The sequence below is a fragment of the Esox lucius genome, chromosome 11 (assembly GCF_011004845.1).
Source record: "Esox lucius isolate fEsoLuc1 chromosome 11, fEsoLuc1.pri, whole genome shotgun sequence".
NCBI lineage: Eukaryota > Metazoa > Chordata > Actinopteri > Esociformes > Esocidae > Esox > Esox lucius.
Window position 1 is genome coordinate 30,772,077 of NC_047579.1, and position 13,622 is coordinate 30,785,698.

Consider the following 13,622-nt stretch of genomic DNA (forward strand, 5'->3'; position numbering starts at 1 on the left):
GTCACCATCAACAGCGATGGCAGCAGAGCTCTGTTGCTCCCTAACCCAGCCTTTCTGCCTAAGGATCAAGTCGTCGTTTCGTTCCATGACGAAGGTATTGTGGCCGTTTTCTCCCCATCCCCTTGCGGGGGCGAGAGAGGAGAGGTTGCATCGTCTGTGCCTGGTCCGCGATGCGGACTGCGCCCCAGCTCATCGTGTGTCACGGAGGCCCCAAGGAGGGCCAGCCTTTGATGAAACAGCGTCTGTCTCACTGGTTATGTGAGGCGATTGATCTGGCCTACGTGTCACACCTACGCCTAGGGTGTTTGGGGCACACTCCACGCGAGGGGTGATGGCCTCGGACACCCTTTTCAGGGGTGTGGGGGTGGAGGACATTTGCGCTGCTGTGTCTTGGGGGACGCCTTCGCCATTTGTCCGGTTTTACTTGCTTGACATGGCTGCAGGTACGCTGGCTCACTCTGTGCTCAGTGTGGGTGAAGCTGGAGTGTGAGTTATGTCCGTTGAGCGGCTGGGACGGTACATTTGACATGGTTCCGTCCGGTGATCTGGTTTGCCTGTACAGCTTTTGGGTCGGACACTCGCATTGTGTGTGCTTCAGCGTCTGCTTGTGTGCCGAGTCCGGGTCTCGGCGTGTTTTTTGGGCTGGCCTCAGACGCTCCGATTCAGTTTTTACTGATTGAGGAGGTACCAGATGGGTTGATGCCATGTGTGCATTAGTTTGGGGCTGTTGATCAGTGTGCAAACGTATATGCCAGTGGTTGAGCGGGATGGAAGCGGCTCAGTGGTGCGGTTGGTATTCTGAGCCTGAGACGTCCTGTTGGACACTTGTCTCTTTGGTGAGGTTGGTGACCGGCAGGGAGTACATCTTGGGCCTGCTCGCTTTGCCCTAAACCAATAAGACCGAAGCCCCTATGGGCAAAGCTTCATGAAGTAGAACGATAGTTACTTTCGTAAATCCAGTTCTATGAGTGGAGTGTCGCCCATAGGGTTCATACCCTGACCTGTCTCTGACTGCTTTTCTCGTGAAAAAACGTATGTCTGGAGACTGAGCAGGGTGTGAGCCTCTCTTTTATAGCCATGGGGCAGATGGCCATGAGAGGTGTGATTTGCATATTAAAATGTTCAGTGACTGCCAATTGGCAGAGGGGTAAACCAATAGGAGCGAAGCCCCTATGGGCGTGGCATGAGAATCCTTGGGCAGGAATGATTGTGTAGGTGACTGTATCGATGCATGTTCAAAACGATGCAAACGTTAATAAATCGTTCAAATGTTCATTCTTATTTGTGTCATGATCGCGTTTAATGTGTCAAGCCTACATCGCATCTGGAAATGTCACCAATTAAACCAAACACCACTTAAAACATAACACCGGCCGTATTCCTTGTAGACTGTGAATTTTCATTTCACCGCAGTTTCTTTTTCCGCAGGGTTTTATTTGTATTAGTTTATTATTTGATGGAATTAAGGATATGTCACCCAAGTAATGGGTCATTGGTATAGAATAATACAAAACAGGTTTTCCTGGGAAGGTGTTCCGGTCCCGTCCCACCGGGAAGAGACCCCGGGGAAGACCTAGGACACGCTGGAGGGACTATGTCTCCCGGCTGGCCTGGGAACGCCTCGGTGTCCCCCCGGAAGAGCTGGAGGAAGTGTCTGGGGAGAGGGAAGTCTGGGCATCCCTGCTTAGACTGCTGCCCCCGCGACCCGGCCCCGGATAAGCGGAAGATGATGCTATGCTATGCTATGCTAGGTTTGAGGAGTAAGAGAGATAAGTATGGTCAAGTCTGAGTTCAGCTGGGGATAACCAGAACCAAGACACTGACACACCTTGGTTTGTAGATACAATCAATTTATATAATGTGAAGAAACAATCAATTCATGTAATGTGAAGAAACAATCAATTTATGTAATGCAACACATTACTTTAGTTGGTATTGCTTTGAAACCATTTCATTTGCATGTTTACATCCAACCATAGTTGTCATGCAAAGTCTGTCTCTCCTGTTTGTGTACTTATATGATGTTTCCTCCCAGAAAGGAATTGTCTTCCATCCTAAAAAAAGATGACAAGCAAACTACACCTTCTGCTCATCCTGCTGGGACTCTTTAGTATGTACTCAATCATTTAGCAATTTATTAAGCATTTTTTACAGAGAGAGAATTGATTCAACCAACATTGCAAAGGCTAAACATATTTGTGATTTATTTTCTTTATTCTATTTTTTCTATCAGGAGTGAATGGTCAGAGCATGGAGTCCATTCCCTCCAATCCTGTCGTGAAAAAGCCTGGAGAAACTGTCAACCTCTCCTATAAAGGATCTGGGTTTGATTTTAGTAACTCTGGTATGGAAAAGACAACTAGCAGGAAGAGAATTGGAGTGGATCGGGCTTATCTACTATGATGCCAGCAAAACCATCTATGCTAAAAGTATTGAAGGACGGATAGAAATCACCAGAGATAATAGTAACAGTATGGTGTATCTGAAGCTGTCTGGTCTGAGAGCAGAAGACTCTGCAGTTTATTACTGTGCCAGACACACACAGTACTGTGACTGAGTGGAGGACCTGTAGAGAATCCCCTCAAAGAAGTAGAGTCAAATGAGGGCAGCAGAGGATCAGTAAAACAGACTACACATTCCCCTGAGATCTGAAACAACCAGTACACCATCACCTAAACTAATGTCAACATGAATGATGCATTTCATTTAGACTAGGTGTTCATTCATGATGTACAAGCAATCTTTCAAGATCAACAGATAAATATTTAAATGCTCAATTTAAATATGAATACATATTCAGAACATATACATTCAACTCATCCCCACAGTTCATTCAGTCCTTCAGTCACTGGAGATACATACCATTTTAGAGTGGAAAAACAGTAAAAAATAAAGAATTCTTGTGTTTTAAGTGTTGAATTTGCTGCTTGAATATAATTTATAGGGAGTGGCTCCTTCGTGCCCAGACATATTATTTCTGAGGTTCTATATCTGTGAGTGCACAATTTCTGACATTATCATGCTAAAAATTTGGATTTCATCATTCTGATGACAAATTCAGATTCCTAACAAAAAGATTATATTTACAATGTAACTTAGCAAAAACAAGATAATCAAATAGCCACAACATGTCGAAACTTTCATAATGATTTCATTGCAAGTCAATTCATTTGGTTAATACACAATAGAGATTTCATATCTTCTTAGCACTAAGTACAGTGGGAACACTGGTCGGAAATGAAAATCTCCTGGGCCCTTCATTTAGTGGAGGAAGATGGCCTGAAAATCTATATCACTTTCATATTTGCCTGCGAAGATGAAAAGGACAACATGTATGTTGTGATGCAGAAGCTCGAGGAATACTGCACACCCCCATAGAACATCGTATGTACAGATCCAAGGTAAAACCAGACCAGCATGTGACTGTGTCACCTGTGGGAACAACAGATGGAGTGATACTGTATGTGAACTGTGTGATGGACATTGTGTGTGAACTGGGGTGCCACTAGGTAATTGATGGCACCAAAAGGGATAATGGGGAACAGGTGTGTAGCAGGTGTTGATTAGGAGTAGCAAAGTGGGTGAGCTACTCAGGACAGAACGTTGGATATAGTTGAGACCGCTTTTATTCCACGGGTGCCGTAATGTGACTGGAGACTCTTGTGTTTGTCTGTGTATATTAGTTATTAGCAGGGGATGGTGGGTAGTGCCTGTAGCTAGCACACCTGCCTGGGGGATGCTAACAGAGGGCCTGCTATACTGTGATGGTGCACAATACTTCATACAATATCAAAAGTCATACCTGAACATATTCCACTCGTTGGTCTTTTACCCTGTCAGAGTTTCGTTCAAAAGGGACGCGGTACACCTGTTTCATCCGGAACCGATGCTTTCGGAGGATGCGATCAATTGTGGAAAGGCTGATGGAATTTATTCCTTGAAAATGATTATTATCCTCAATCACTCTCCTTTGAATCTCTCGCAGGCGGATTACATTATTGGCAATGACCATGTTTACAAGCTCCCTCTCTTGCTCCTCTGACAAAAGCCTTAGCCTCCCACCACCAGATGGTCGTCTCTGTATCCTACAAAAATAGAAGCACGCATTACTGTACATTTGATGGATTTATTTAGTATTACAGAAGCATAGTACAACAGTGCATGTGATGTCAAAGCACAGAGTACAGCACTCAAAAGTTACTGTACAGAGCAGTCGTACTGTAAGTACACCTACCTGTTTTCCTCCCTGAAGGTTCTGATGATGGAGGTGACGGTGAAGCGACTCAAATTAGGCTGGACTCATTGCCCAGCCTCCCTCATGGTCATACCATGGACAAGAACATGGTCCACTAAAGTGGCTCGAATTTCATCCAAGACTGCTTGTCTCCTTGCCCCTACTCCTCTTCTACCTCGTCCTTCACCACGTCTTCCTCCTCTCCCTCCTCGCCTTCCTCCTTCACCACGTCCTCGTCCTCCTCCTTCTCCTTCACCACGTCCTCGTCCTCCTCCTTCTCCTTCACCACATCCTCGTCCTCCTCCTTCTCCTCCTCCTCGACCATGTCCTCTTCCTCTCCCTCCCCCTCCTCAACCATGTCCTCTTCCTCTCCCTCTCCCTGCTCGACCATCATAGTGAAATGGGTGTGCTTTTTGAAAAACTGACGTTATGGTTTTGAAATTATTGTTCAAAAGCCTGGTTATAGTGTTTAACCAATTGAGAAAAACTGATTGATTTTTGTTTTAGATTCCGTCTCTCACAATTGAAGTGTACCTATGACAAACATTACAGACCTCTACATGCTTTGTAAGTAGGAAAACCTGCAAAATCGGCAGTGTATAAAATACTTGTTCTCCCCACTTTATATAACACTGTACATAGCAACAGTTAATAATTGAGTACTGTAGCTTAGCAGCAATATTGGTTGTCCTCGAGATGTCATTCATATTTACTGCAAGTCCCCTTGTACCGCCGCGACGTCTTCTCCCACCTGCACGGTCAGCTGCCCCTTTCTGGTACGCGGGGACCTGGTTCCGGACAGCCCGGTTGGAAGGATTCTTCCTTATGGCTCCTGTAACACAGTAATCAGATATTGTACTTAAATGGTCTGACATGATTTTGAGAATTGCATGATATTCAAGACAAATTAAATGTTTCATAAAGACAAAATGCTAGCGCAACTACACTCACCTAAAGGATTATTAGGAACACCTGTTCAATTTCTCATTAATGCTATTATCTAATCAACCAATCACATGGCAGTTGCTTCAATGCATTTAGGGGTGTGGTCCTGGTCAAGACAATCTCCTGAACTCCAAACTGAATGTCAGAATGGGAAAGAAAGGTGATTTAAGCAATTTTGAGCGTGGCATGGTTGTTGGTGCCAGACGGGCCGGTCTGAGTATTTCACAATCTGCTCAGTTACTGGGATTTTCACACACAACCATTTCTAGGGTTTACAAAGAATGGTGTGAAAAGGGAAAAACATCCAGTATGTGGCAGTCCTGTGGGCGAAAATGCCTTGTTGATGCTAGAGGTCAGAGGAGAATGGGCCGACTGATTCAAGCTGATAGAAGAGCAACTTTGACTGAAATAACCACTCGTTACAACAGAGGTATGCAGCAAAGCATTTGTGAAGCCACAACACGCACAACCTTGAGGCGGATGGGCTACAACAGCAGAAGACCCCACCGGGTACCACTCATCTCCACTACAAATAGAAAAAAGAGGCTACAATTTGCACGAGCTCACCAAAATTGGACAGTTGAAGACTGGAAGAATGTTGCCTGGTCTGATGAGTCTCGATTTCTGTTGAGACATTCAGATGGTAGAGTCAGAATTTGGTGTAAACAGAATGAGAACATGGATCCATCATGCCTTGTTACCACTGTGCAGGCTGGTGCTGGTGGTGTAATGGTGTGGAGGATGTTTTCTTGGCACACTTTAGGCCCCTTAGTGCCAATTGGGCATCGTTTAAATGCCACGGCCTACGGCCATGTACCCATCCTCTGATGGCTACTTCCAGCAGGATATTGCACAATGTCACAAAGCTCGAATCATTTCAAATTGGTTTCTTGAACATGACAATGAGTTCACTGTACTGAAATGGCCCCCACAGTCACCAGATCTCAACCCAATAGAGCATCTTTGGGATGTGGTGGAACGGGAGCTTCGTGCCCTGGATGTGCATCCCACAAATCTCCATCAACTGCAAGATGCTATCCTATCAATATGGGCCAATATTTCTAAAGATGCTTTCAGCACCTTGTTGAATCAATGCCATGTAGAATTAAGGCAGTTCTGAAGGCGAAAGGGGGTGAAACACAGTATTAGTATGGTGTTCCTAATAATCCTTTAAGTGAGTGTATAGTCATGTTTTTACCTGATTGTAGAGCCAGCTCTGCCCTCAGCTTGACATTCTCTTCAGTCAGACGTTTATCAGAAGCTAAAATGCTAAATGAAATGTCAATAGCTTAATAGTGAAATAAACAAAACTGCCATATACATGTAATTTCAGAAAGGCTGTACAGTATTGCATTTTAGTAAAGGGCACACGTTTAGACACAAAGTTTCATGAAGACAAGACATTAGCGTAACTATAGTCTTGTTTTTACATGATTGTAAAGCCAGCTGTGCCCTCATCTAGACCTTCTCTTCAGTCAGCAGCTTGATCTTCTCCAAATGTTCTGAAAGTGAAGACAGACAGTTAATTATCCCGTCCTAAATATCTGGTTATTTTACAATCAGATCTCCAATAGCAGTATCCACCAAAATGTTCATACACATGCACTCTTAGCTTAAAGTCAATGTTGTCAGCAGCCAGTGATCACCAATGGAAGCAATATTCTGAGATGCAAAGCAAGCAGAATCACATGGCCTACATGTAGGGACGGAGTTGAGGTGGTTGCCTCAAATGCATATCATCATCTTTCGGCAGAATGCTTCCCAACACACCCTTTTCTTAAATATCGTGATTAATTCCATATGTTTTATCTTGAAGGCAGCGCCATGTTACAGCTATCTAACAATTAGTAGCCTAATCTTCAAAAAAAATTCCTGTCTGAGTTGTTCGGTGCATTTGACAAATAAACCTTGAAAAATATATAACACAAGGTAGGCCTATCACCTATAACTGATCTTAGAAAGATGCGTAGTGTTGATAACTAAATCATGTTTAAATGGGGCGGTTATTATTATTCTAGATACACTCTGTTTACCAATTAAACTAGCGCTTCGTCAGTCACTAAACTGATTATGCGCACATGATGATCACACACAACTGAGGTTCAATTGTTTTAAACCATTAAATAAAAAAATCAAGCAACATTATTTTATAATGATTATTTTTCAATTGATGTAATCCAAAAGTAATATATATATTTTAAGTATCTGATTACAATATTTTAGTTGGTAACGTAACGGATGATAGTTACTACTCTGCCTGTGAGTCTCTGGATTAGGATGTTTATCAAAAGTCATGAATCAAATATGTAAAACATTGAGCTGACACAGCCAAACATACCATTAGATATTAAACCTGGAGACTCTTTGGTCATTGTCTGTAAGGTATCTGGGTATTCTCTGACAGATAGCACCAACCTCTATGGAGTATCATGGATCCGGCAGTCTGAAGGCAGTACACCAGAACGGATTGCTAACATCTATTATGATGCAAGCACAGCTTAAAAAGATTTACTGAAACCCAAGTTCAGCTTAACCAGAGACACTTCAAGGGGCACAGCGACTTTAACAGGGCAGAACCTGGAGACTGAAGAGACAGCTGTCTACTACTGTGCTTGATACCACTGTGATACATCAAATCTCAACCCTGTACAAAACCCCAAAATGCCATTAATAAAAAACAAGCTCATACATATCGTATGGAATTCATGTGAACCATTCACGAAGTCTACATGGTAAATTATGAAATGTAATGCTAAAATAATCCATAGTTGGGATATTGTTTTATCCTATTTGCTCTAAACATTTGTTTTTGTTCTGGTTAGATGCCAATTGCATTTTTCGTTTGTACTGTACTTGTACTTGTTCAATAACAATCAAGTTGAATCTAATTGTTAGTGTAACTGAGAGCTCATAACCTATATTGAGGCATAATTTCACTAAAATATGACTATAAAATATTACTGGACCTGTTAATAGAATAAAAACCTTAGACCGCAGTTACATTCTGATAGTGATTCTCTGTATATCATGTTACAATGATACAAGCTTTTATTTGCCTATTTTAATACCACCTCTTCAGTTCTATGCAAAGCATCTGTCCTCTCTTGTATATAAAGAGGAATAACTATCACCCCATTTGCTGAAAACAATTACAGTCAGTTGAGTCAGTTGACCTTCAACAAGCCATGTTCCCTGCATCTCTGCTGCTGCTGGCAGCTGCATCCTGTGAGTTTTGACAGAATGATAAATACCATTGGTGCAATAGAGAGAAACAGAGTATTGGAAATGTATGTTTTTTGTCCGTCTTGTTTCACAGGTGTGTTCTGCCAGATTGAACTCAAACAGCAAGACTCTATGACTGTAAAGCCTGGACAGTCTCTGACCCTCTCCTGTAAAGTCTCTGGGTATTCTCTAACCGATACCAGCTACTGTACATACTGGGTACGACAGCCTGCTGGAAAAGCTTTAGAGTGGATTGGAGGAATATGTGGCGATGGTAACACATATTATGGTGATAAGTTCAAGAACAAGTTCAGTTCCTCCAGAGACACTTCCAGCAGCACAGCAACTCTAACAGGACAACGTCTGCAGACTGAAGATACAGCTGTGTATTATTGTGCTCGAGAGTCACAGTGATACAAACCAGCCCCAGAACTGTACAAAAACTAAATAAGACACTCCTAAAAGAATGCATGCCCAACAATATATGACCGTGGATCTAGATCCAGAAGATTTTACCCCTGGTATAAGCTGTGGAGTTTATGGTAGTGGCTCAATGCAATAGCATGTAACATGGCCAAATTTGGATAACCAACATGAGGTTTTTAAACATGTAATTACTATATATCAGTTTTATGTACAAAGAAGCACTAACAATTCATTACAAAACTCTTTTTTTTCAAAATGTGGAAAGGACACATTTGTGTTGGGGTATTTTTGTCCAGTTTTGTTAAGAAACACAAACAATTATTTGCTGCCAACACTCCTTTTCACTCACTGTTATATTCACTTCTTGTGTTCATGTCGTATCATGTAATTTTTATTAGTATTGTGTAGGTGTTAGCTATTCTATTATTACTTACAGTTTTTTCTGATGGCTTTGGCAAATTTTTTACAACTATTGGCTATTTTTGCAAACCTCTACACACAAAACTCTTTCCCCAAATCAGCAAAATATTATAGTTCTCTTGCAAAAGCTAATAAACCTTGCTTAACTCTTCAAACCTTCGTAAAAAATGTATTTTCGTATCAAACAGTTAACACAAGCCATTACATTAATAAGCACACAATGCGCCAACTACACACTGATGGCATAAATAAAAAACACATCTGGCTTTTGCTTTCTCTGTGCACAAGGTAGGCTATGTCTGTTTGAGGTCATACTTTTGTCATAGTTCTGTAAACATACATACGTTTTGGTGTTTATTTGCACACATCAAAACAAACTCAAGTGTTTTTTTTCCAAGTCAAGACACAAAATATTAATTTCACTGAGAAGAAAAAGAAATCAGTCTACATTGTGTTGTCTCTCTGGGTCCGGCCACAAAATTCTGGGTCCGTCTACATCACATGCAATGTCCTCTAGTCCAAGGCACTGGGGAAAATATCTTCAGGAATGTCGTATCCAGCCCTGACATGATGCCTGGTCAATATCCCCACATGCCTCCTTCATTGCCTGTAAAAGGGCTATGCATTGATGGGGATGACGGTCATAGACCTTTCAGCGCCAGGCAGAGAAGAACTCTTCAATTGGATGCAAGAATGGAGAGTATGCAGGGAGGTGAAGTTCAGTGAAGAATGGGTGATATGTAAACCAGTTGCGGACCAAAGCAGCCCTATGGAAACTAACATTGTCCCATATGATGACATATCTGGTCTGCTCTGGTCTCTGAACATTAGTGAGCATGTCATGTAAGGTGTCCAGTAATGTAACGATGTATGCAGTGTTTTATGGGCCTAGGGTTGCATGATGGTGAACAACACCATTTGACTTATAGCTGCACACATAGTTATGTTACCACCACGTTGTCCTGGGACATTGATTATGGCACGGTGTCCAATAATGTCCCTGCCACGTCTCCTTGTTTTAGTGAGGTTAAAACCTGCCTACTGCAACACAGGTTGTACAGATGTAAATTTAGGAAATATTTGGACACTGACACAATTTTCATAATTTTGTCTCTGTACACCACCACAACGGATTTTAAATGAAACAACCGCGATTCAATTGAAGTGGAGACTTTCAGCTTTAATTCAAGGGGTTGAACAAAAATATTATATGAAACTTTTAGGAATTGCAACCATTTTCATACACTGTCCCCTTATTTTAGGGGCTCCAATGTAATTGGACAATTTAACACTATCATAAAAAAGTCATTTTTAATACTTTGTTGAGAATCCTTTGACTGTACAGGTTGCTCTGGAAAAAGATGGCGTGGTTGTTTCAAGGATCACAATATGACGATACTAGAAAAAGGTGAAGGTTCTGGAGTGGCCATCACAGTCTCCTGACCTTAATATCACCGAGCCACTCAGGGGAGATCTCAAATATGCGGTTCATGCAAGACGACCAAATACTTTGCATGACCTGGAGGCATTTTGCCGAGACAAATGGGCAGCTATACCACCTGCGAGAATTCGGAGGCCTCAGACAACTATTACAAAAGACTGCATGCTGTCATTGATGCTAAAGGGGGCAATACACAGTATTAAGAACTAAGGGTATGCAGACTTTTGAATCAGTTAATTATTTTCTTTGTTGCCATGTTTTGTTTTATGATTGTGCCATTCTGTTATGACCTACAGTTGAATGTGAATCCTTTCCTTTTTGGAAAGGAAAGAAAAAGGTGCAGTGGTCTCTTAATTCTTTCCAGAGCTGCGTATTACCAATTCTCTAATGGTATGCAAACTTTTCAGCACAACTGTAAAACAACTTGCATCCATTGTAGCACTTTCAACCTCTAATCTTCAGAGAACTGATGTCTTTGATATTTTTACTGCAATTGTATACTCTCTTTAAGACAGGTCAATGTCCAGTTCCACTACTCCTCTATCCCAACCAAAACTGCTAAAATGATCATCCAACGTTAATTGACCACAGGCCTCCACGACAATTGCTCATTTTGGTTTTGTCCCTGTATAGGATAGCCCACGTCACTGGTTGCTGCTTTTGTTTAGTTTTGGTCTTCTTTTGAATTAAAACATGGATTATACCATTCATTACGACTCTGCACCTGTGTCCTACCGCAACCTGATTCGTGACAACTGCATTATTATTCCTACTCTGTAAACTATTACACAGACAGCAGATAACAGTTTATTAAAGGGGATCTTCAGTTTAAAAGTATGAACATGAAAAGCTCATACTTTTCATGTTCATACTTTTCAGTTGGCCAACATTTCTAAATGTTGTATTGGTCTTAAGTAATATTCAAATTTTCTGAGATACTGAATTTGGGGTTTTCATTAGTTGTCAGTTATAATCATCAAATCTAAAAGAAATAAACACTTGAAATACATCAGTCTGTGTGTAATGAATGTATACATTATACAAGTTTCACTTTTTGAATGGAATTACTGAAATAAATCAACTTTTCGATGATATTGTAATTATATGACCAGCACCTGTAAATAAACTTGCTTGCTGAAAATAAAACTGAAGACAGCTGCAGTAAAGGCCTGGCAAAGCATCACAAAGGAGGAAACCCAATGTTTGGTGATGTCCATGTATTCCAGACTTCAAGCAGTCAAAGAATTCTTGACAAAGTTAAAAAAATGTACATTTTATTTATGATTGTGTAAATTTGAGCCCCTGATAAACGGGGACTGTGTATGAAAATGGTTGCAATTCCTAAACGTTTCAAACAATATTTTTGTTCAACCCCTTAAATTAAAGCTGAAAGTCTGCATTTCATTTGCATCTCGGTTTTTTCATTTCAAATCCATTGTGGTTGCTTACAGAGCCAAAATTCTGAACATTATGTCAGTGTCCAAATATTTTCTAACTGTACATCTGTACAACCTGTATTGCAGTTGGCATCATAATAAGCTTATCCTTTGCCGTTGCTTACGTGTTAACAACGTTTATATAAACATTTTAAAGGCTGTGAGATTTCTGTAATTTCATTTATTTCAGTACATTGCATAGCCTTCTCAACTTTCAATATTGTAAATGAATCACACCTTGTTCTTGATCAATTACAGCCTGTGTGATATGAATGTTAATCATTATTTGTAATGCAAAGCCTGTAATCTCCCCAATATTGCATAGCGAGGCAAGTGTTCCTTTTTCCTTTTCGGGAAGCAAGCATGTTCCGAAATCTGTGCGTCCGCCATCACGTTTAATTTCCACCAAAGCAAGCATCAGTCCTTTCGCTTCAAGGAAACTGGGTTGAAATTTAAAAACAAAAATTTGAATATTACTTAAGACCAATACAACATTTAGAAATGTTGGCCAACTGAAAAGTATGAACATGAAAAGTATGAGCATGTACAGCACTCAATACTTAGTTGGGGCTCCTTTTGCCTGAATTACTGCAGCAATGCGGCGTTGCATGGAGTCGATCAGTCTGTTGCACTGCTCAGGTGTTATGAGAGTCCAGGTTGCTCTGATAGTGGCCTTCAGCTCTTCTGCATTGTTGGGTCTGGCGTATCGCATCTTCCTCTTCACAATACCCCATAGATTTTCTATAGGGTTAAGGTCAGGTGAGTTTGCTGGCCAATTAAGAACAGGGATACCATGGTCCTTAAACCAGGTACAGGTAGCTTTGGCACTGTGTGCAGGTGCCAATTCCTGTTGGAAAATTAGATCTGCATCTCCATAAAGTTGGTCAGCAGCAGGAAGCATGAAGTGCTCTAAAACTTCCTGGTAGACGGCTGCGTTGACCTTGGACCTCAGAAAACACCAGCAGATGACATGGCACCCCAAAGCATCACTGACTGTGGAAACTTTACACTGGACTTAAAGCAACGTGGATTCTGTGCCTCTCCTCTCTTCCTCCAGACTCTGGGACCTTGATTTCCAAAGGAAATGCAAAATTGACTTCATCAGCGAACATAAATCAGCAGCAGTCTGACGCTGTGTCTTGTTCAAGAGTGGCTTGACACAAGGAATGCGACAGCTGAAACCCATGTCTTGCATACGTCTGTGCGTGGTGGTTCTTGAAGCACTGACTCCAGTTGCAGTTCACTCTTTGTGAATCTCCCCCACATTTTTGAATGGGTTTTGTTTCACAATCCTCTCCAGGGTGTGGTTATCCCTATTGCTTGTACACTTTTTTCTACCACATCTTTTCCTTCCCTTCGCCTCTCTATTAATGTGCTTGGACACAGAGCTCTGTGAACAGCCAGCCTCTTTAGCTATGATCTTTTGTGTCTTGCCCTCCTTGTGCAAGGTGTCAATGGTCGTCTTTTGGACAGCTATGAAGTCAGCAGTCTTCCCCAT

At 41.5% G+C, this 13,622-nt stretch overlaps 1 protein-coding gene, 1 long non-coding RNA gene and 1 gene segment (V, D, J or C); 2 read left to right on the top strand and 1 right to left on the bottom strand.

Moving 5' to 3' along the window:
- The window catches only part of LOC105008122, a 493,667-nt gene that overhangs the window by 64,107 nt on the left and 415,938 nt on the right, over positions 1–13,622 (top strand). The window contains exon 3 of one of the 2 annotated variants that reach the window (XM_034295304.1): positions 7,122–7,127. The exons of the other annotated variant lie outside the window; for it this stretch is intronic. Coding sequence (XP_034151195.1) covers positions 7,122–7,127 — 6 coding nt within the window. The remainder of the gene's footprint in view (positions 1–7,121; positions 7,128–13,622) is intronic. 2 annotated transcript variants of the gene reach the window in all.
- The window catches only part of LOC114840416, a 415,324-nt gene that overhangs the window by 4,491 nt on the left and 397,211 nt on the right, over positions 1–13,622 (bottom strand). The gene's annotated exons all lie outside the window — the stretch shown is intronic.
- On the top strand, positions 8,332–8,815 carry LOC105008860. The segment is given in 2 exon segments: positions 8,332–8,404; positions 8,496–8,815. Coding segments are annotated over 2 exon segments (360 nt in total).